The sequence below is a fragment of the Epinephelus moara genome, chromosome 18, assembly GCF_006386435.1.
Source record: "Epinephelus moara isolate mb chromosome 18, YSFRI_EMoa_1.0, whole genome shotgun sequence".
Lineage (NCBI taxonomy): Eukaryota > Metazoa > Chordata > Actinopteri > Perciformes > Serranidae > Epinephelus > Epinephelus moara.
The window spans coordinates 14,259,752-14,284,008 of record NC_065523.1 but is presented as its reverse complement, the minus strand read 5'-3'; the positions used below and the strand labels follow the sequence as shown (position 1 = coordinate 14,284,008).

Here is a 24,257-nt window from a genome sequence, read left to right as displayed (position 1 = left end):
TCATCTCCACCCTGAACTGGCAGAAGCCAAGACACCAACCTCTGCACAAGACCCTGGGGTTAACTTCACCATAAAGACCTCAATGGCTCATAAAAATTAAATCTTTTTTTTCTACCCCCCTTCGTCCACACCCCGCCAATAAACACATCTCCCTGCGCACACAGCCCCACGCTCATAAAATCCCGGGCTAGTTTTATTTTGTTTCATGAGTGTTTTAAACCCACTGAAGCCAAAATGAAATTGTTAAAGCTCCACCGCCGCCTTTAAGCTCCCATTCTGTTCCAGCTGAGGTATGCAGCCTCTGGAGCCCCAGGTTTATCCTTTGGTCTACCGCCAGTCGTGTTTTCTACATCAGCCCTGAGAAATAGAGGGAATGAGGGGGAGTTACGATGAAGATGTAGTATACTGTACTTAAGCTGTAGCTCTGGGTTGAGTCAGTGTTGTGTGAGGCAGATTCCCAGGAGGGCTGTCATCTTGGCTCAGAATGAGAAAGGCAATTTACGCCGAGTCCTGAGGTGCGAGAGAGGCATACATACATCTGCATGGAGAAAACATTGCACCAAAGAAAGGCACTTACAGCTATGCAGGATGAATGATAGCCCAGTGTGGTAAAGGAAAGGCTTCTTTGACAAACTATAAGGCCAGACGGTCTGCACACTCTCACTCACTTTCACACCTTCCCATTGAAAATTTATTCTATTTGCGAGCTCGTGTTGCATTGCTAATGCCATTAGCCGGCCCCGCATTAGCAGGGTGATGTATGGCAGAGCTGAGGAAACCTGACTACATCCCGGGAAAGGTCAAGAAATGCGTGTAATACAGACACCCGTGTTCCACTCCTCCGAGCGCTCCCTCCTTTTAGACAGATCCGAATCGATAGCGAGGCTTTAAATAGGCCTCTGCATTATTTCTGTGTTTCTAAGTATGGCACGCACATGTGCTGTATTTTTCTGTCCGTGAAAGACACTTTCTACCACTTCAGTAAACCAATCCCCCCCACGGGAGGCAGGAATGCCCCGTCATCACTGTGCAGACAGAGAGGCCGACGTGGAGTCTTAACGCCCGGCAGAAGTTTTTCAAATATGTCCACATAAGTTGCCCATCAAGGTCCCATCGGACTATTGAAGCAAGTAACCGTGTGTAAATTATGCAACAAATCAATGTGGAGAAACTTGACTATCTGCCATGTCGATGAAAAGAGAATATATGTGTAGACAGCCTGCGTCCGTGATGGTCCACTGAGTTTCTTCTTCCTGCCATCTGACCACATCAATGGTCACATCAATGACTTAATGAAATTCCCCCCGACCCAAAAATTCTTCATTTAAAGGAATACACTCCATTATTTAAACATTTAAAAGAAGATGGGTCACTAACTCTGCTTCCTTGATGACAATTTGCTTTTCTGCTTTGTACAAACATTTATCAAACATCGACAGTTGGTGACAGATGTTCCTATTAATAGGTGACATATGCAGCTGCCTGTAGAAAGACCCTATAGGAGATGGTACCCCCCATGCTGGGTCTGACACTACTAATAGTAATGCTGAGAAACAATAGGTGGATACCATCATGTGCAAAAATGAGGTGGCAGCTCTTAAACATAATGATAAAACTTTTTTGGAAGTGATTTTGGGGTTTATTGATCCAGTTTTGGAGATATCCTTCTCTAAGATTCATGCTGTCACCTCGACACAGTGGAGGCAAGTGGAAAATGTGGTGCTAAAAGCAATGAAAATGACATTTAAAAAAAAAAAAAAATCTACAGCAACCTACACGAGCAGAAAACAATGTACAATGTCAGCAGTTTTCATACAGAGTATTTCTTCTGTTCAAAGTAGTTCCAATGAAAACTTCTTGACAGTGTGGTCTCCGGGTTACCTGGAGTAAAAAGGACAGTGTTTCTGGAAAGACACACACGGCTGTTGAATTATTAAAATGTAATTTTTCAATCCTGTGAGCAGCACAAATGGAATTTTATTCACCTCCAGTGAATTGAGGTAGAGGCAGAAATTCAAGAAGTGGATATCTCTGAAAAGCCTGTACAAATAAAATGAACAGTATCTGCAGTGCTAGCCGAGATGCCAGTGGAGATGAATGAGAAAATAGGTCTTTTTGTTTTTTAAGAGAACTGATCTGAAGTCGATAACTTTATTCAATTACAGCCATGATTTGGAGAATGAAAGTAATATATGTACAGTAGATTTATACCTACTTTTGAAAAAGGCTGTAGACTGAAAAAAGTGATAAAATATGTTGTTAAGATGGTGACATCAATTAAGAGTGAAATCTAGTCACAATACATGGAAACCAGTTGGTAATCTTAAACACTTCTGTAATCACTGTGTCAGCTTTATCCATCGCACTTTAGAGTTAAACCCCTAAGAAACGGAACAATTGTAAAGTAGGACAACCCCTAAACTATTTGGGATAGAGCGTCTCAGTCTTTGGCCTTGAAGGAAGCCTCAGGGGTCTCCACGGGGTTAATCCTGTGAGCGCCAGTACGAAGCTAATGAGGAGCAGCCCGAGGTTCTGCTGGGAATTACAGGCTCAGATCTGAACCAGGCTGCACATTCTCCATCCCCAACAGGCTGCTGAGCTCAGAGGAGTTTTTGGTTTTGGCTGGACAGGCCCTCTTCCTCCTTGGCCTGCTGTACTGTACCCTGAGGGAGGGAATAATCTGCAGCCTACTCTCTGAGCCTTTCTACCATCTGACAGAATCACTGCAGTGTTAGCCGCTTTTCAAAACACAAGTATAATGTGACAGGACTTGTAGGAGAGATTTGATGGATGAACTGTGTTTTCCGGACAAGTCATGCCTATCAGAGTGGGCACGGTGCTGCTGCGGCATGGGAAATTACACTGAATCATTAATGGAGCACACAAAGAAAGAGGAAATAGGACAATTTATGAAAATGACTCTGCTTTCCAGGCTTTGCTATGATAGAAACCAGACCCATCCAGTAGCACAGAGCCTTCCTGCCTCTCTGGCCTCAGCAAAGGCTACACTCAAAGTGATGACCTCCCTCAAGCCCCGGGACTTTGTTCTACATAGATCCATATGGCCTTAATGTTGGCCGATGTGCAGAGATCACATAGATGGGGACGTGATGAGAAGAGACCTGGTGTGCCGGGCCAGGCCTGGTGTAGGGTGGGCTGGTGGGTGACAGATATTTGCCCCCCACTCAACTGAGAACATTCCCTTTTATTCTGCACACAGCAACTCAGCCAGAACCCATCTGTCTATCAGAAACAGCTGCCGCATGTGTGCAGTGTATCAGACATCTGGCTGGGGACTTGGTGACTACACCCCAACAAACAAGCTCTCAGAGAAGATATGAAAGTGTCTCGTCATGATGGGGTTTCTTTATCTCAACAACCATGGAGTGGATTGAAACCCTAGTACGCATTTTTATGGAAACCAAAGGATTACCCTTATAATGCCTCGGCTGTACTTTGTATTAAGTGCTGATTACTGAATGTTAGCGAACACAACTAAGAACATTAACTCAAGTACTGTACGTACAGTTCTGCGGGATGTTTACCTTACTAGGGTATTTTCATTTTGTGACGCTTTATATAGTTCAGTACTTTTTACTCATTACTACATTTATTTCATACATTAGTTACTTTACAGATTCAGATTATTAATACAAAAAATAATCAACAAACAAACTGATGGTGTATCATTATAAGAGATGACTTATGCCTACCATACACTAGAAGACTATGAAAAGTTTTTTAAAGGACTTGTCAAAGTCTTACATTCTCTCACATCTAAAGAGAATGTGAGCTTTTAATCACAGACTATAACACTTTGGATCTTGCAGGGTCACTGTTTGCGAGACTACAACCAGATTCTTTGAGATTATTTCCCATCCTGCTCGCAGTGGAAAACACAACACCAAACTCCTTTTAAGATAAATACTGTATATGTCGACATTCTTGTCAATATGGCGTTAATATAATCTATAAAGATGAACAGTTTGTGTGAACAAATGTTGTTTCAAACTGTTTTCCTAAGATTTCTCACTAAAATAACTGCTGGTTGGTGGATGAGATAGATGCCGAATTAAACACAGACCCTTCCGCAGTACAAGAGAACCAAGACTTGTTCATGTTCTTGTGCCACCCGAGCATCTCCTCCATGACTGTCTACTTGTGCTGGAGAGAGTGCCCCAATTGGTTGTTGTCAGTGTTAAAGTCACTGAACTTCAGTATTTGCATGAGCCAAGACTAAAAACTTAGGATAATATTCAGCATGTTTGATTTTGTGAAAAAGTCAAGAGGATAGGACTGCCCCTTGAAAGTCGGGATTCGAATCGCCACTCTGAGAGCCCTCAGTCAACTAAATATTCTTCAAGTCGAGCAGTCAGTGTTTTTGCTAGTCAGTGTGCTGTGCAGTGTACTTCTAGTGACGTTTTAGTTCCCAGATTTTGCTGCAGAGTGAGCGCTCTTGCCTTTCACGCTACTCTTTGGTACAGACAGCGGCCCGGAGGAAAAGAAACTTTCCATCCTAAAGCTCCGAGAGAACATTATCCTCTTTCTTCTGCTTGCAGTTAGCTTGTTTACTATAACGTCTCACTGAGCCTGTCAAACTTTAAAACCTTTCACAAGGGATTCATAAGGTACCCAGCAAGTATTTAACATTAGCTCCACCTTTACCAGCTAAAACATTAAGGGATATACTTAAATGATACTTTTACTTTTGGTTCTTAAAGTGTATTTTGATGCTAATACTTTTGTACTTTTATTTAAGTAGAACTTTACTAGAGTATTTCTACACTTTAGAAATGCTACGTTTACTTAAGTTAATAGAAAAACAACAAAAAACCATTGTAAACAGCAGCATGTTAGCCTGTTAGCATGCTGATGTTCAATCAAAGCACTAATGCCTCACAGAGCTGCTAGCATGGCTGTAGAATTAATTCTAGGCGTTTCTTTTCTCACAAATGCTCCCTTTTCTCCCACACAGATCCTCTCCTCCCAACGTATTACTCTCCCACCTCTGATCCGTCTCCACCCACCTTCACCAATGACTTCCTCCCTGATGGCTCCGTCAGCCCAATGCCAGGAGAGACGACCACATCCAGCGCCGGCTCCCCTCGCTTTCTCGGCCACGGCTTCAACGAAAACCTCATCCCCATCTACTGCTCCATCCTGGCCGCCGTGGTGGTGGGCCTCGTGGCCTACATCGTTTTTAAGAGGTCAGCTGGTGGAGAAGAAAGAGACAAAAAGCTGCTTTGTGGTTAAAGACATTAGCACCATTTTGCACCTCAGCCATGAGATAATCTAGGACAAAGAGGGTGATGGAGATAGTGGTGTGGTGAGTGGAGTTGGATAGAAGGACAGACGTTGCCCCGGGCTAAAAAATGGAGGAAGGAAAAGGAAGGTGGTTGGTGAAATATTGAGGCTGCCATGGTCAAAGAGGTTTTGACCCGTTTCCAGAGACTCACTCAAATGTACCTCAATTGAGTGTTCTATAAAAGCAAAGAGGAGGTCACAACACTTAATGCATTACAGAGGTCACACACACAAACACATTAATGAGGACACGCAACCACAAATGCGAGCAGATAGATACAAGCCCGGCTGAAACACATCTGAAGCAAGTAAACAAGCTCATTAGTGGTATTGATTGTTTGAAAAGTGCCAACCAGGGGAAATCTGAGTGCCAGATTTATCAGCGTCACACATCTGGGTAATAATCCTCATCTTCTTATTGTTATGCAGAAAACACACTTCAAATTATGTGAATTTCTTTAACATCCAATATTTTATGAGTAAACACTTGGAGGTGTTAACTGTAGTGTAGCACTCAATACCTCATGAATATTTTAATCATTGTTTCATGAGTCATTCATCTTCTAAAGGAAAAGCGTCAGTAGGGAATTGCTAAGCTTTTTCATGTTTTTTTTAAACGTCTTATTAGCATCTTATTATAGTTTTATATTTGCAGGCAGATAAGCAGCATATACGCAGCTTACAATGATAACAATTTACAAATGAAACTCAAAAACATTACTGACAATACAATAGGTATTTGATTTGATTACAGATAAAAGTATAGACGAAAGCAGGTTCCTCATTTTTAGTGGGCGACTGTTGATTATGCCAACTTCCACTTGAATTTTATCAGCTGTAGCCAGCTAGCTAATTAAGCTAATGTTAGTGCCACGAGTGGGCTGAAAACGCTGTCTACACCTAGACTTTATAATGTTAAAAGTTTACTCGTTTTAAAGAATGGTGTAAAAAGGGTCTTCAGATGAGCTCTTAATGGTCAAATACATGATATTGGGTTAATAGACTGAGATAACGCTGCATTACCTAGCTGAAAGTTAGCATCCACACTGGCTGATAAACTATGGAGGAGACATGTAAACAGTGTTGCAAAGTCTTTACAGATAAAAGTAGCTAGCCTGAAAGTTGCTAAAGGTCGCCAGGTGATGTCATATGCTCATTTGCACATTAGTCACATCATTGCACATAATTGGAAGCACTAAAACTAAAAGTGTACCATTGTTTTGCACTTCCAATCCAGAGAGCAAGACGGTTAACGTAACCATAGAAACTCACTACAAGTGAACTCTTAAGGTCAGCTGTGTCTCCTCCTACCTGCCCCTTACCTATTGTATGGAGGAGAGAGGGGGAGAGACCACGCGCTGATGAAAGAAGAGCCACGGACTGCAATTACTCTGTGCAGCGTGCCTGGGAATTAAGTAGAATATAATACATACTCACTCCAACCTTGTCACATACTGACATTTGGTCATGGACTTTCCCCATCCACATACGACGTACAAGGTGTCCTGGATGCATCGGTTGCTGACGTTCTGGGACACCATGTTAAGTTCTACCTGTTACATTCATTGTCTTCTTTCAACATACACTACCGTTTTCACAGGAAGTTTACGTCAGTACAACACCGCAAATAGACATTTTTTTCCCTTCAACAACAAACACACGTGGTTAGGTTTAGGCAACAGAAGCAAGTGGTTAGGTTTAGGTTAAAAAAGAACAGGGTTGGCTTTAGAATCTTACGGGACACAAATACCGCTCTCGTGGGTGAAAGTTGGTGTTTGTTGCCCGTCCCCCTTGGACTTTCGCAGCCTTAACTCTCGTCCTTGTCCCACTGTGGTTCCCCCTGATGCTGCCGGGTGCCATTAAACTGTAACAGCAACCGGCTGTGTATCATACCAGAGTAAAAGAATGCCTTTTTCCTTTGGTTTCTGATGCAGCAAGTCGCTGCCCAAGTGCATTCCAAGACTCCAAGACTCCAAGACTTTGGAGTGAGCCAGGTTCTTTCACTTTTAACGTCAAGAGGAAAGGCTTTTAAGGATGAAGACTAACTGGTGTGTTCGGCAAACATGGTGCTATCTCTGATGATGTTGGCTGGTGCTGCTGGAGTCATAATGTAATTTCCCCAAATCTTTCAACGAAGCTGGTCCGGAATATTATCAATTACTAGGCTCATGTTTCCCCAGTTCCTGCAGTTAAAAAAATAAATAAAATAAAGCAGATACAAGTGTTACTGTAGCTGGTTAGCTAACATTTGCATCTTACGTAGGAGCGGACAAGAACAGTTTCTGTTCTTGTGTTGCTTGGTTTTGGAAAAGACTTAAAAAAAAAAAGGGGCCTGTATCTTTCCTTGAAAAAGCTAAAAGTAATAACAGAATTTTAGTTACCACTACACAACCTCTGAATATCTGACAACAGTCATTTAAAACACTGTTATCACTTCTCATTTATTGTTTTACAACTGCTGCGAAACCCAAATGTCTAAACCTCAGATAGGATCACATGACTGAATCATATCAAATGGATCGTTATCTTCCTCTGACATGCCACTTCTCCACAGGTGGAATAGCTGCAAGCAGAACAAGCAGGCAGCTAATAACCGCGCGGCTACGAACAACCAGATGGTGACGCCGGAAGGAGAGAAGCTGCACAGCGACAGCGGCATCTCGGTGGACAGTCAGAGTCTGCAGGAGCAGCAGCAGCAGCAGCAGCAGCAACAGCAGCAGCAGCAGCAACAGGCCCAGGCTGAAGTCCAGGCTCAGCCCTCACACTCACGCACACAGGAGCAGATAGGTAAGACTAAAACTCACTCTTTGATGTAGTGGTTAACAGAAGTATTTTGACGATGGAGCCAGGGCATTAATTAAGGTTGGGCGACAATCCTATATTATAGTAGTCAATCATGTTTTAGTGGTTTTGTGATCATTGTAAAACCATTTTGTTTTTCATTTCTTTATATCATTGTTTATATAGCCCAATATATCACAAATTTACTTCAAAGGGCTTTACAGCGTAAGACGTTTCAAGACAACACTGTGCGATATGCTTGGCATAATGTGATATACAGTCAGTGTTCACTTTATTAGGTACACCTGTGCAGTGTAATGCAACTGTTCTGCCATAAAAGTGTGCTTTTATGATGCCTATAATGTTCAGTTATTTTAACACTGTCATTAAATTATATGTTTTTGCACTGAGGACATAGTTAGTGACTGTGTTTCTAATTTTATAATAAACATATTGAATTCACCCCTTTCCCACAAAAACATAAAAAATTGAACATTATGAGCCTCATAAAGATAGATGTTATAGCATGGGCATTGTATTGGATTGCAACAAATTATTCAGGTGTACCTAATAAAGAGGCTACTGAGTGTATATTGATATAAGGAAAATACTGTAATCAATATTGTGATATAGATTTCAGTCATATTCCTAGCATCAAATACCACATGTGATTCCTGGCTCCAACCCACGACTTTATATTCACCACAGAAACTCGAACTTAACGAAAGACACTCCTCCAAGTCTGAATACATTCCTCCTTCACACCGTGATATTCTAGCTGTCATTATCGATTACGTCAAGATACTCTGCTGAGTGTGGTGGTTTTCTAGCAGTGTGAAAGCCTTTTTTCCTCTGAGCAAAAGAGAGATCAAAACAACATATCACCTAGAAGCGGGACTAAGCTGCCAAGAGCAGATAGGTGAGGCCAAATCTTCCATGCATGATGTACTACACTGCAGGAATGTAGAAATAATGATTGAGGTCCTGTAGTAACACGAATGTGAGGCGTGACATTTGACACATTTAGCTTGACTGCTTTATGTGTTAGTTTGCCTCCTTATCACAAATATTGAGATGTAGCATCAATATAAGGCTAAAAATACTAAAAATAAAATACTGCTGACAGTTTCTATCTTAGTGTACAGCACATATTAGAACTGCAATGTATGAGGAAAGTGCCTATGTGTGATCTATATTTGCCCTTACTACTCCTCTGTATCTATATTTGCCCCTCTCTGACTCATGAAGTATTTTGGGTGCATGTCTGTGAGACAGCTTTTGCCACGTAGTCTTGCAAGCCAGACAAAACCTAAAAGGTTTTGTGAGATTAACTCAGTACATCATGTCTGGCTTGAAGGGATAGAAACAGCATTATGCACTTTACTGATCTATTATAAAGCAATTTACCATGAGCTTAATATACTTCTTTCAGTGCAGTGCATTGAGAGGGAGAAACAGATTGTTTAGTTTTATTGCTTTTTTCCAGTTATCAGTGAAAAGATAATGTGCACAACTTCCCTAATCTCTTGTAATTATTCATATATTTGTATTAAATTGTATTAATAGTAAATGATAAGACAGGCTTTAATGCATGCTGATATGGCAGCAGTTATGTCAGAATTGGAGAGTATGGTTGCCTTCAGATGGTGTGTGCTCACGAGAGGAGTCCATATGAGTTGTGATGTGTTTGCTGACCTTTTCAGACCATTAACCTTTGGTGAATGCTCAGTTAATATGGTGTAATTCTAGTTGTATAGAGTTGTTCTTTGTAATTTTGCAATATCACTGAGCAAATTGTTGATATTCCCAACGGCCTCATGTTTTCGCTCATCTCCCGACTGGCTTCAATTTACAAACTGGCTCAGCTTGACTGGTTGAAGTTCGCCCACGATAGACAGTGACTGACAGATGTTACATCCAGTCACGTGCCTGCCCTTTCCCAAACTGTTTCCAATGTCGGATTCTCAGGTGGTTCTGTGTACGAAATCATCTGGCGCCTAAGGTTAACAATTTATGAGGGCATGATTGTGCATGTAGAGTTAAATTAAATAATAGTTTTTAACAGTTCCTCGATTACAGTGGAGTCACAACAGGTTTCAGCTACAACTTGTTAGTACTTGTTAGTCGGATAATTGTATTGTTTTGCTCCTTTAATGGGATTTGTTGACAATGAAAAAAAAAGATGGCCACCAGCATCATCCTTTCACCCAATTACACTTTCTTTAAATCTTTAAGTCGTCAATGCATGTGATCTGGGGATTTCACTCACTGCCCACCACTGGGTACAAACACAAAAGATGACACTAATCGCTACAAAAGGAGGATAACCTTTAAACAGCTTGGAGAATACAGCATGTGCTGCAGGAATGAGATGCGACCTCAGAGCAGCCTACCTTCCTTCAATACTCAAATAGCACTTACATTAAAGAGATGAAACCAGCGCTCTCTCGATCTATACACAAAAACCTGAGAGTCTCAAGTTCAGTTATGATCTTGTTATTCATTCAGTCATTCATGCTTCCCTCCCAGACTTTCTCTCTCTCAGGATCTCATATATTTCCGTCCTAGTCTTATTGTGAGTTATGTCAAAGTCCCCAAAATGGTAATACGGGGAAAATAATGTGCTAACAAGCCAAACAGCTGATAAATCCTCCCTTAAATAATCCACATCACTGTGTCCTTTCTGGGATACCCATTACATTCTAATGAGGCTTGGGAAAAGCTTATTTTGTTTTTGTGTTTTGTTTGAGTCCCTCTTTCCATCCTCCCACTCAACAAATGCAAAGCCTGCTGCATGTCGAAGAAAAGAAGGAATTTCTTTTGGAGGAACAGTTTGGGATTGGTTCATTGAGAAGATGACTGGCCTGTTAACCCTGTCGCCTCTCTAACTGATTGGCTCATTAGCAGGTGTTACAAGACGGGATCCAGGCCTGGTCTCGCCGCCTTTTCAAAATCTGATCCAGTGCCAGCGTTTAGCACGTGCTAATTGGCATTAGCACCGTCTGCGGGTGCGGAAGCCATTAAAAAAGGCAGCGATTCTCTCGTGCTGGGGGCCGTTGGTTCTTTCACAACCAACTGGCTCTGTTAAAGTACGCGAGAGGGTGAGAATATGCACAATAAATCCATGATAATCGCAGGGGGGTTTCCTGTTGCCAGTGAACCTTATTTCACTGCCGGCTAAAATAATGGGAACACCTCCAGTCAAAACAAGTCCAATAAGCCTTTAAAAAGAGAAATAGAGCAATGAAAATGTCCCTTGTTTTGACTGACAACATTCAGAGAGGGTATTCCCTGCATGAGTCACTGGTGAGGGGTGAGAGCTCCGACATGAAGAGCGCTCGGCCTCATTTCTGTCTGCTCATCTCCATTAAAAAGAACCGTCTATCTGTGCAGCACCCCTCCCTGCCCCCCCCCCTACGCAACCTCTTTTGCTGCCTGCTTCCCCCTCTGACTCCTGCATATTGAATGTGTTTAAAATTTAAACAAGACTCTAAGCCCTCACTCACATCGCCCATCCGTGCATCCCTGTCCTGTGTTTGACCTCACAGTCTACATAGAATGGAGTCAAGGCAAATGTCAGTTACAAAGCCAGATGACGGAGGGTTACTGCAGAAATCTTGATTTTGGCAAAAACGGGGTACAAATTTGGGCGTTTGAACTTTAAAAGTGACTGAAAGCTGCGGAGAAGCAGGCGTATGCCCCTGAATTTTCAGTAACAGACTGCTGTTCACCAAAATAAACAGTTAAATCAGTAGTTTTCATCTGAAAGCCACAAGGCAGTAGCTGCGGTTACACAGACAGTATTTCTTCAGTCTGACTGAAATCATTCTGATTAGAGATTCCAACTGAACTGTTTACATGGATGCTGAATAAAGCAATATGATCCTACATGATCCAAAACATTTAATCAAATGCAACTTTTATGACTCGTGCAAAGTGGTTCCGCCTGCTGTCTGATCTGCTGAAAATATAACAGAAGTGGAGGAAGTTTTTTTTTCACACTTTGAGAAAATTCAATTCATTCAAGGACAGAAGGAGAAGAAGTGGTCCCACCTGTTAAAACAATTTTCTGTGGCTATGTTGTAGCTGCAAATTACAGATGTCCCCTAAACACTCCACATGCAAACTATCCATAGAAGCAACAATTTACTGATGAGTCATAAATGTCTCTTATGAAGCTACTGCTACCGGTGGTGGTGGGTTACTGTTATGTCTAGCAACACAACAATTCAGCCTGTAGCAACAACAGCCTCTTTTCCACCGCAGGAACTTTTATCATTTACCCGGGATTTTGAAAAACCTTGGCACGTTTCCACCGAAATTACTGGATGAAAAAAACTTTCCCTCAACCCCAAACTTTCCCTGAAGAAAGTACCTAGTGGAATTCTTGAGGGGCGGGGCTGTGTGCTGAAGAACGCTGATTGGTGGAACACACACTTGCAGCGTTCCGCACTTTAGTGCCAGTGTGGCTGCAAACTTTATTTCATTTCTATGAGCTTCACTTCGTTTGTGTTGTGATTAAGGATGGGTACCGAAACCTGGTACTAAATTAGCCCCGGGGCTAAATCATCAAAGACCGTAGTACTGATAAGTGCTAATGGTATCGGTTCTTTTATCGGTACTTTTACACATTTTGGTTTAATTCATTATCATCCTGTCCCAATGTTACATAAGGCAACATTTTAAAAATCAAAGAATACATTTATAATCAGAGCACTCACATAAGAAAATAGTACTAGCTCTTTTTGTATTTATGAACAATTCTCTGTCAAAATCAGCAGAGGGAGGCGTGTAGAAAACAGCAGTTGCAGCCTGTCATGTGTGGCCCATGCACCAGGTACGTCACCTAAACTTACCCCCAAGTAGGCCAAACATCAAATGTTTACTCCACCCCTTCTAATGAGGTCGGATTGAGCCGGTCACTTTAGACTGATTGGATTATTATCATGATTAATTATGGAATATTACTGTAGGGTCAATGTAAATGCACCTAGAGTTGTAGTCAAGCCCACCTAACCAAGACCAAGAGTAGAGTGTATCGAGATCAAGTCAAGAGCAAAACTAAACCAGTGCGAGTCCCTCAATGCATTACACTCCTACGTTCAATAAAATGTGGAACATGCAAGACAAACTCAATCCTCAAATTGTTCTGAAATGTCCACATTTGCATTAAAACAATTCCTCTTCATTCACCTCTTTTATTGTCTTATACTATATATGTGTATGTGTAAGTGTACCATGAGAAATGTCATGATAAAATAATCAAAGGGGGGCATTGGTGGCTTAGTGGTAGAGCAGGCGCCCCATGTACAAGGCTGTTGCCGCAGCGGCTCAGGCTCGACTCCAGCCTGTGGCCCTTTGCTGCATGTCACTCCCTCTCTCTCTCCCCCCTTCACGCTTCACTATCCTATCAATTAAAAGGCAAAAAATGCCCATAATAATAATATCTTAAAACAAATATATCAAAAAATCAAAAGGCATTGCAGAGATGAAGTTTGTGTGTGCAAACAAATACCAACAAAACACTAAGGAGCTAAAAATCACTTTACAGCTTTACCCAACAATCTTTTTTGCACATGCAATTTAGTGATATCCTCTCAGTATTGGTCTTGACTGGTCCTGAAATACAATCCCAAGTCCTCTTTGTCTGAGACCGAGACATGAGTGAGTAAACATGCAGACGATTCCAAGACAAGACCTTCAAAAAGTGGTCTTGAGACCAACTGAATTATCTTGAGAGCACCGCCACAAGGAAATTATGATAAAAATAAGCCTTACTGAAAACCCTGAGGGACAAGGATCTTTATCAAAGCACTACAATTAACAGTTATCGAGAGGTGGTAGTAGGACGAGAGCCTGAGGGACCTGCGGGAGCTGAACAGCACATTAACAGTGTAACATTATCTAGCAGCAAGTTACAGTGATAATATAGCTGAGTCATGTAGAAAAAAAATTACTAATGCAATTTCAGTAAAAGGATGGATGAGTCATAATTTCTCACATTAAGGAGTTTTAATAAAACTTCTCCATGTGGAAGTATTTCCATCACCGTTGGGTGACAACAACATGAGACACAAGTGATATCAGTTTCCTTTGTTCTTTTAGAGGTGATAGAAATCAAATGTTTTCTCATTATTTTTGGCCGAGATGGAGCTGGCCTGTAGTGCACACGCCCATGGGGCCTCAAGAGCGCCAAAGCCAGAGCTTAGTGACTCAGGCACTAGACATATTTGCAGTCCCAGGACATCTGAGGAACTGTGGACATTAAACAGTAGTGTGATAACAGATTAAAAAATGATGGCAATGTTTGAAACACCGTTTTTTAGCATTTGTGCTGTATTTATATTTACAGTTACCAAGCTCTGGTGGCTGAGAAGGCTAAAAAACGATCACCAAATTTAATTTTTATTTATGTTATTGGAGCATTTCTTGTTGTAAAGTCACAAAACTCGTTAATTCCTATTGACTCTTTATAATCTGTCGAGTCCGATCAAATATTTATTTAGGATCTATTTTTGATCATAATGCTACTATGTACATATTTTAGATAACAGTAAACTTACATCAAACAAGTGAAGCAATTTGTTATATTTGACAGCAGCAGAAAATTTAATAAAATACAATTAAAGGAAAATACATGGAGGCATTTGGGGAGTAGATTTAAGATAATGTTATGCTGCTTGTTCACAGATCTGACGAATGTGACTCAAACCAGCGAGACGAGCACAGAGACAAAAGAAATACATAAATCTCTGTTTAAATAAACAAAACTAATTGGCAGAAAATACTGTGTCCACGTAGGATCCCATCACTCATTGTAGAAGCTAAGCTCTCTGGGCCTTTGAGAGTAACAAGTATCTTACACAATACCCCCGAGACAGATGCAAAATGACAGCGAGTGAAGGGGTTGGTGCTCTAGTGGAGGTGCCCTATATGTGCCTGTGCCCAGTGGCTCATTATCTGTTCATGGAATTTGGGCATTTAAATGGAAAAGTAATAAAATAAGTTGTGCAACGTCCCGCTGGCCCCCAGGGAGCGATAAGCAAACGAACAAAACAAGTAATATATTTTCAAATTAGTAAAAATAGTCACAATGTCTGTTAAGTTTTCCCCGGGAGTTCTTGTGATTACCATGAAGCCATCTCAAATTCAATCCCAATCACCAAAATTTAAAGGCTTTTATCGTGGCACAGGGTCCAATCAGGACGGCCTGAATGTGCTGATTAAAAAAAAAGAAAGAATGAGAAAGAAGTCCGTAACAAGATTTGCTGCAAGTTCACATTTCAGAACAGATTGAAGTGGTTCAGTGAAAGACAGCTTGTACTGATTCTTGGAATGAGGTTGGACAGAGAACATCGGACAGCCATGTGGCTGGTATTATCACGGCTGCCTCCGAAATGAAGTGCAATGAAACAGTTGCATGGAGGTAGAAGTGCAGGTGGAAGCCACTGTTCATATGCCTGAGCATGTGTGTGTTACAGATGGCTGTACGCTGGCAGGATCAGCGTCTCTCTGCTCTTTGTCACTGCTGATGCCTGTAGACTGTCTGTTTAAACAGGAAGGAAGGGAGAGGAATGCGATGGACTGCAGCCGTCACTGGATAGAATCAATGTGGGGAGAAACGGCGAGCAAAGTGGCAGCGTGTAGCAATCCAAGTGTATCACAGAAAAATGTGCGAAAAAAAAAAGATTTTCCGGAAGGGAAAAGGAATGAGAACAGAGGGAGGGTATGACGTTGTAAGTCCACACAAAAAAATCCCCCTTTTCTACAGCTTTAAAATAAACCCTCTTGTACTACACTTCCCTGGCACAAGGATGCATTGATAAAGACGAGAAAACACCCACCGGACTCGGGGGTCCTCTCAGAAACGCCTCTGCATTCCTGAGGCGTTTCCATGGCTTCCCTCAATTGACAACAGGTTAAGAGGTTTGTGGGAAAAGAGAGTATTTGTCTCCCATCCTCATCGTGCTAATGACTCCGGTTTAACAGGTTTAGATGAGTGAGTGACACCACAGGGCCCCCTGCAGGGAAAAGTGTGATAATCAGGGGGTGTAGAGTTTTTCCATGCAGGACGAACAGTATTTTGGTGGATAGGCTATAATGTCTCTGAGAAATGAATGAAAAACATTCAGAAATTAGACATCATCTTATGATGGGATCACACCAGCTGCAACACAGTGATCCGCCACTTACAACAACTGTGGGCCAGGGGGGTAAAGTGGAGGGGTTATGGCCCTTCCCTACTTCTGCTGCACTTGCTTGGACCACACCCATCTTCAAACTTGGCCTCTTGATCGCAACTACATGTCTGTCAAGTTTTGTCACCTCATCATGTGTGATTCTGATGCCATCCTGTTGACAAAATCTGTCCAAGACACACAATACCAGCCCTCGCAATGTTGTCGTGACTGCTAAGTAATCAAGGTGCCCTTAATCACAGGGCTTCCCACTTACTATAGTGGAGCTGCTCAGTGGAAGACACCAGAACACTGTGTTGGTACAAGAATATGCATAATTGTGCGAATAAGAAAAAGCTTCATGTTAAAAAAAAAAAAAAAGAACCATGACTGATTTAAATATCACCACAAATCACCTGTGTCCTCTTCAAGAGCGTGACATATTTCATTTTCCTTTCTCTCCACAGTGGTGAGGGTGGATGGCGGCCCCCAGCCTGACACGCCTCCCCCTAAAGTCTGAGGAAGAGGCGGAGGAAGAAGAGGAGGCGTCAAAGCTGAAGACAGGGAAAAGAGAGTGGGGTCTTGAACCGTGGACCAAATAGAAAGCAGGGGGGAAGGGGGGGGCCACATGGGAATGTAAAATTGACTCTGATTCATATCTGAAGTGGCCACAGAGCAAAGACTTGACTTGTATGGACCTCCCAGCACCTTTGGGCCACAGTCTGACTCTTCATCCCTGCATATAGAGTCCAACTCTATCAATCAGTGTGCCTGGACCTCTACGGCAATATCAACTACTATGTGTACTAATGCCACTGCAGATACATAATCATTGTATATGCCGGTGCATTTCGTATTAACTGACTATTCCAGTATCTAATATTGACATAATTCTCACTAACTGCCAACTTAGTTTCCTCAGCCCCTTGTTAAGCTTTAGATTTCCTCTAATTCCACAATCACTCGTCATGAAACATATGTGCCTGAAAGGTAAATAGGCAGAAAGGTTTTCCATTATCTCCTCTTACTCTTCCGTTTGCATCAAAGAGACCTTCTTCCTCAGAGACCGGCCTTTTTTTTCCCCCTCTCACATCTTTCTCTGTGGCGTCCCACTCTCAGATAATCCTCTGTCTCTCTCCATAGGATTCACTCTATTAGACCCCCGCCGTCATCTGCGATACAAAAAACAGCGGGGGAGCCGTGAGTCACTCCCGAACTTCTTCTGAAGTTCCTTGTTCTTTTATCATTTAACCAGAGACGCGTTTCATGGCATGTTGTCTTGTAAAATGTTTGCGTCATTGTTTGAGATTGGCTGAACCGACTGATGCAAGTGACTCATATTTAGGGAAGAAAGGTCAATTGCTGTGCAGCCTGCTCGGTAATCAACTATTTTTTCCTCGGTGACATGCTTCTTCCTACTCTCCACATACATAGACCCCCTCACAGCACCTCCAGAGATTGTGTTTCAGTAATTTCATGCTCATAATGTAACACACCCCAATGTTTGTCTCCTGTTTGTGGTGCATTACTTTCATTTTGTGGCTCCAGTTACATGGTGATTCAGCAGGGTACCCTCACGTCTTCTATGGAGCCAGCATGAGAGAAACATCTCTGGACTGTGGAGCTTTGCTGACTCACTGCGATGATGTCTGAGGGGAAGCGAAGCCCTCGAATGACGTCATCACTTAGTGACCCAGTATGCAGAGCTGCTCGTTAAAAAGATGCTTAAAAGAATTTGGTACTGAAAAAATGTGCAAAAAGGAATCCCATCTGTCATTCTTTACGCCTACCGAGTGGAAAATTGGGACACCCCTCAGAGGCTTTCACCATCCTCAGCTTGCTGACACCACCACCCTCCACAAACTCACTCTTACAGTCTTGCGTACAGCTCTGTCTGCGTGGTAGAGTCTGATAAACAGTGCCGAGGCACTAATGCATCGGCAGCGGCGCTCACGTCAACACGGGGCCCATTAGAGAGACGTCCTGACAGGCAGGTAGTAATTACCTCAGGGTTTCAGCTTCATTTACCCTCAGCTCGCCTCGGCTCAGCCACTTCTCATTGGGATTAACGCTGCGGACAACAGAGGGGCGACACTCTTTGAAGCCTCAGCATGACATTACAGATCCCTTATCTAAGTCCGAGGCCACTGACATTTACTATATCGCCATGGTGATATAAAAGCACTTAGCTGCAAGGCAGGGTGGCACCTTTTATCACACAGGACCACTTTTATGCTGCCTCCCTCCTGCCGCTCGCAGTAACTGTAAAAGCAGTCGACATAGATATCTTGTAAAAGAAGTATACTGTAGCGGAGTTTGACTGCACTGCTTTAGCGTTCATTCCTACAGGGGCACGTACTTTCTCAGGGTCCCTCTTGCTGTGGTGTGACTAAAGATTATCAAGAGATTCATAGAGGATTTCTGTTAACCACCTGTAGATGTATGATAGAGTAGGTAGGCAGGCAGGTACAGATTATAAGCGGCTGTTTTATTGAGAAAAAGAAAATGTAGACTGATATGTGTTAGCTGGATCCAACGTGACTAAGACTCTGATGAATTTAAAGAAACAGTTCGCCATTTTGGAAAATATGCTCAGTCACATTCTTGCTAAGACATAGATGAGAAGATTGATACCACTCTCAAGCCTGTACAGTAAATATATAGCTCCTGCCAGATGCTGGTTAGCTTAGCTTAGCATAAAGACTGGAAACAGGGGGGGAAAGCTAGCCTGGTTACAACTCATTTATTTAATACAAAAACCTTCAGTATAAAACACGACACATTGAGTTATATACTGCATAGGGATGTCGGTTTTAGTTAATTTTGCTTTTGATAGCCCAACATCTATCAACCAGGGACCAATGAGTTTATTTTCATGGAAAAAGCGCAGAATTACATGAAATACAAGAGACCTTTCCTTTTAGTCCGGCGCTGCATTAACTCAGTTAACTTTAGCTCTGCATTTCAAAGTGCTATCCATTTAGAGGTGGTGAAATTTTAATGTTTTGTGATGTAAATATCTTGCTTTTTATTTTAATTTCTGTTGATTTGCTGTCAGACAGCAAGCTAGCTTCATTAGCATGCTTTAATATAGTGCCAGCTGCCCCTGCGCTCAAATTGTTAGCTAAGGTTAGCCTTGTCCGCTCTGCACGGTCCACCGACTAGGCTGGGTGGGAGCTAGCTAGTGGCACCGCTCATTTGGCAATTGCCACTAGTTACGCCATCCTAGTGATAGGATGTTGCTGCGGAAACATGGTCACCACACAGAAGGATGGCTACCATATTTCCAAAGCAACGCTGCTGGGTTGGGATGGTGTTAGAAGTGGCAATCGCCAAAGGAGTGGTGTCACTAGCTAAAGTTAGCGCCCATCAGACCACTGTGGTGCGCAGTGCAGTAAACTAAAGAGTAGTAAAATTGACCTATAGACTGACAGGCAAAACTGGTCAAAAACATTTTTGGCAGTTAAGGGATTCAGAGTTAACCATTGACATCCCTAATGCCGACTACAACCCCTGGATGAATGGTATCAATCTTCTCATGCAACTCTTGAAAACACACAAAGACAGGAAGTAAGTGTACAAACTATTATTTCAAAGGAGAAATAAGATGTGTTAGCTTTTCAGCAGAGCTTGTAGAATCTAGTGAGCAACAGATGGATAAAAAAATGTCAGGCAGACAGGAAAAGTGAGTCATTACATCCGATGTGATGCTGTGGGGATCGGTCACACGGTCACCAACATCTCAAGACAATTAAACTTTGTGGTCTCTTCACTTGTGATTCATCTTGTATCACTGCAGCGTTATGAATGGAAAAACATAAAACACTGCTGTTCTCTGCTCACAGCCCCTCAGTCGATGTGTGCATGCATGGTGGACATGTGACCACTCACACACACACACACACACACACACACACACACACACACACACACACACACACACACACACACACACACAAACAGAGTGACAGTGTATGATTCACTCCTCCACCAAGAGAGCTGGTGTGATTCATCCTGATCCTTGCTGTGGCATTGACATTAAAGCAGACGCCGCTACAGTATGAGTGACCGGAGTGTTGATTTAAAGAAAAGAAACTCCTCGACTCTGTCTCCCCCTGAGGCCCAATCGACCCTCAAACAGTGCACTCATCTACCCTGAAGCGACTCATTCTCCTTCTCCTGCAGCTTGTGAAGTAGTCAGACACACAGTGTAAGAATGTACAACCCTGTTAAAAACGGAAAAATATGCAAGACACATTCAAGAATAAGGTTTCAGTTTGCCCTCATTCTGTTGTTGTGAAACTGTCTTTATGTTTTCCTGTTGGTTTATATTATGAATAGTATTACAACCTTTGGAGTCAGTATTTTTTCTAACGGATATGTTATTTTGTAGCACTTATTAGATGTAAAATGAATGCACTCAAAGAGTGTACCACAGTTCAAGTGCCTGTGTACAGTGTCAGGTGTCTTTCAGTTCAGAAGTTTGACGATATATTTTTCTTTTGCAGTTTTTCCTCTTATTTTATGATTTTATGTGAATTTCTTTGATATTTTGAGAGCTAATGAAGGTTTTTAGAAAACAAAAGTCAGATGAACTTTGGAGACTCAAGCAAACTGTATAAACCTGGCACTTATATAGAGAGACAAATAGGTTGCCAATGAAGACATACTGTATGTAAACAAGCTATAAATACTGGCGACTAATAGGGTCATGTAGCATTACAAAACATATACATGCCACCTGAGACTTCTTCTCTAAAACTCACATATGCTATTAGTCAATAGGAATCAGCTCTACTGTGCAGAGGTTTTTGCATGTACAGCAAGTTTCATTATGTACCTCCATTTCAGAGGCGACAAGACATGTAATCTGCCGTAACATGAAATCAATGGGGAGGTTCACTGTGATTCTCTGTGATATTGTTACAAACTTGATACAGACAGATCAGGACCTGCTCCCAAACAAGCGGAATGTCACCTGTACTTACCTACTAATGTAAAATGCATTGTGTAAATGTGAATTTCTTAGAGTTGATACAAGATACAAAAATACACTATAAAATGTAAAAAAAAACAAAAGTGTGCAAATGAAATGAGCATCTATAATACAATAAACAGAGATGTCATTGCATTACGTGTCCAGTTTGTCTTTGTAGATGAACTACAACTCTAGCCCCTTTTTACACTGCCTGAACAAGGCAGGTATATCACGCCTTTGGCCGCGTTAAGGTAGCAACAGCGATGTCTGTATAACGGGGCTTATGTTTACATGCACAAAGAAATCTGATTTTAAATGTGTTAAAGGAATAGTTTGATATTTTGGGAAATATACCTATTCGCTTTTAGGCTGAGAGTTACATGAGAAGATCAATACTCTATCTTTTGAGTAAATATTAAGCAGCCAGTTAGCTTAGCTTAGCATAAAGACAGAAAATAGGGGGAAACGGCAAGCCTGGCCTACCAGCACCTCTAAAGCTAGAGTTGAAACTTGCAACAACTTGCAATGTACCAGTATGCAATGTTTTGAAAACATGCCAGTTTACACCAATGTGACTTGACTAGACGGTGCACTGTTTCCATAGCAACAACACTCTGTATTTCTGTTCTAACTTAAGGCTTTTCAGGGACAAGCAAAGATAGTGAATAACAAATGATACTGCATTTACTGCGCCAATGGTACACAATGGTATACACTTCTGGTCTTCTACGTGGGCGTGGACGTCTCTCCCCCGCATACCCCTGCCTCATTGGGAAGTATAGTAAACGCTGTGTGGATGAATGAAATCAGACTCAAAACAATACAACACTATATACAGTATAAATTTAATATTTGTTTCTAATTTTTCAGCTCGTTTTTATCTGCTAGCTTAATGTCTCACATCAGCCAAGTGTAAGATCGTGTCAGTTGTTGCCAGATCTCGTGGGAGCGTGTTGCTAAATAGAAGAATGTCTCGAACAAATTTCTCCTGACTTGTCCGTCTGAAAAGAAATTTCAGCATCAGAATGTTTAGAAGGGTTGGGGCTTATGGGTCCAATATTTACTTCAATAACTATGGGGCGAAGAAAACAGTCCTAATCTGTACACACAATCACTTTTCCCATTGGAATAAATGGACTAAGGGCCGCCCTTGTTCTCCTGAAGGGACTGGGGAGTGGTAAAACCCACGGCACAGATATATCTAGGTTGTCTCGGTTTATCAACAGTCTCTGGTAAAAGTAATGATGGCTTATTGCCTGGTAACCCAAAAGTGTCAAAAAAACAAGAAATAATCCAGCACATAATCTGAAGGCGGATTTTGGACAGATGCAGACTGGCCGTTTCCTCCTGTTTCCAGTCTAAACTAAAGTAATTAGTTGCTGAAGTTAATTTCATATTTACTGTACAAATATGACAGTGATATAAATCTTTTCATCTAACTCTCGGAAGAAAGCGAATAGGCATTATGTCCCAAAATGTTGAACTATTCCTTCAGTTCAATATTGGGTTTAAATCAGTGTTGTGCAGTAAAGTGTTTCACTTATAGTATTACTTTTCCGAGTCACAACTTGTCACTATGTTACTTTTGTTATTACCCCGCTACTGATTTGAAATCAAAAAATGTATCACATGCTGGAATTCATTTTCATAATTGTCATGCAAAGCAGCCAGCTTGCTTGGAAGACAGAAATGCTTACCCTCAGTGGCTTGAAACATTCTGATTACTTTATTTTGTTGGGATGAAAGATGACAACATCACTGATCCAGGTAGTGACACTACGAGTCTTTCCACTGCGAAATAACACAACCTCAAACCTTTTGAAACACCTACTACTATGACCAACAGCACAACAACATGAAGCTTCGGGAAAAACACCCCACCGATGATGAGCCCTGTGCGACTGCGGGGGATGGCTGTAGCCTTACACTGGCTAAACAACCAAAACTGGATTTTAATCAAAGAGGCTGCAGGCTGCAAGCAGCTAAGAATTAATGAAGCTTGTGGGTGGATATGTGGTGGATAAAATGTTTTCCTATCTCTATGACCGACCCACAGTCTTTCAGACAGATCCTGGGATAATACTGGTCACAGTCAACAGAAGACCCACAGGTAAAAAATAATGGATGGTCCTTTTTCACTTCAGCCCAGAGAACACGACGTCCATCATTTCCAAAAACAGTTTGAAATGTGGACTCGTCAGACCACAGCAAACATTTCCACTTTGTGTCAGTCCATCTCAGATGAGCTCAGGCCCACAGAAGTCGACAGTGTTTCCAGATGTTGCTGATATATGGCTTTCACTCTGCGTGGTAGAGTCTTAACTTGCAATTGTAGATGCAGCAACAAACTGTGTTTACTGACAGTTGTTGTTCCAAAGTGTTCCTGAATGCATGTAGTGATAAACTTGATAAAATCATGTCTTTTTTAATGCAGTGCTGCCTGAGGGGTCAAAGGTCAGGACCATTCAATGTTGGTTTTCAGCCTTGCCTCTTACATCTTTTGATGATATTATGGATTGCAGATGGTGAAATCACTAAATTTCTTGCAATTGTGTGTCGAGAAACTTTGCTCTCAAACTACCTCAGACTGTTTGCCAACAAAAATTTTCACTGAGCCTTTCGAGGATGCCCCTTTCATCCCTATTAATGATACTTTTACTTTGTTACCATTTGCCACCAACCTGTTTACCTGTGGAATGTTCCAAACAGGTGTTTTTGAGCATTCAACAACTTCAGTCTTTTATTGCTTGTCACAACTTTTCAAATTTAGAATAATTGTATATTTTAAAAAAACAAAACAATAGAGTTTATCAGTTTGAACATTAAATATCTTGTCTTTTCTTTTGTTTGTTTTTAATTGAATATATGTCAAAAATGATTTAGAAATCATTGCATTCTGTTTTTATTTATGTTTAACACTGTGTCCCAACATCTTTGGAAGTCAGTAATAAATGAGAGTAATAAGCACAGCACTGGTTTAGATACATGAAGACATCATAAGAGGGTAAGAGAAATCT

The 24,257-nt window shown here is 41.6% G+C and overlaps 1 protein-coding gene across 1 annotated transcript in view; it reads left to right on the top strand.

The window, feature by feature from the left end:
- Window positions 1–21,384, top strand: part of ngfra (nerve growth factor receptor a (TNFR superfamily, member 16)) — a 40,411-nt gene extending 19,027 nt beyond the window's left edge. The window contains exons 4-6 of the mRNA XM_050069894.1: window positions 4,976–5,207; window positions 7,859–8,091; window positions 16,730–21,384. Coding sequence (XP_049925851.1) covers window positions 4,976–5,207; window positions 7,859–8,091; window positions 16,730–16,782 — 518 coding nt within the window. The 3' untranslated portion in view covers window positions 16,783–21,384. The remainder of the gene's footprint in view (window positions 1–4,975; window positions 5,208–7,858; window positions 8,092–16,729) is intronic.
- The last annotated feature ends 2,873 nt before the right edge of the window (window positions 21,385–24,257 follow it).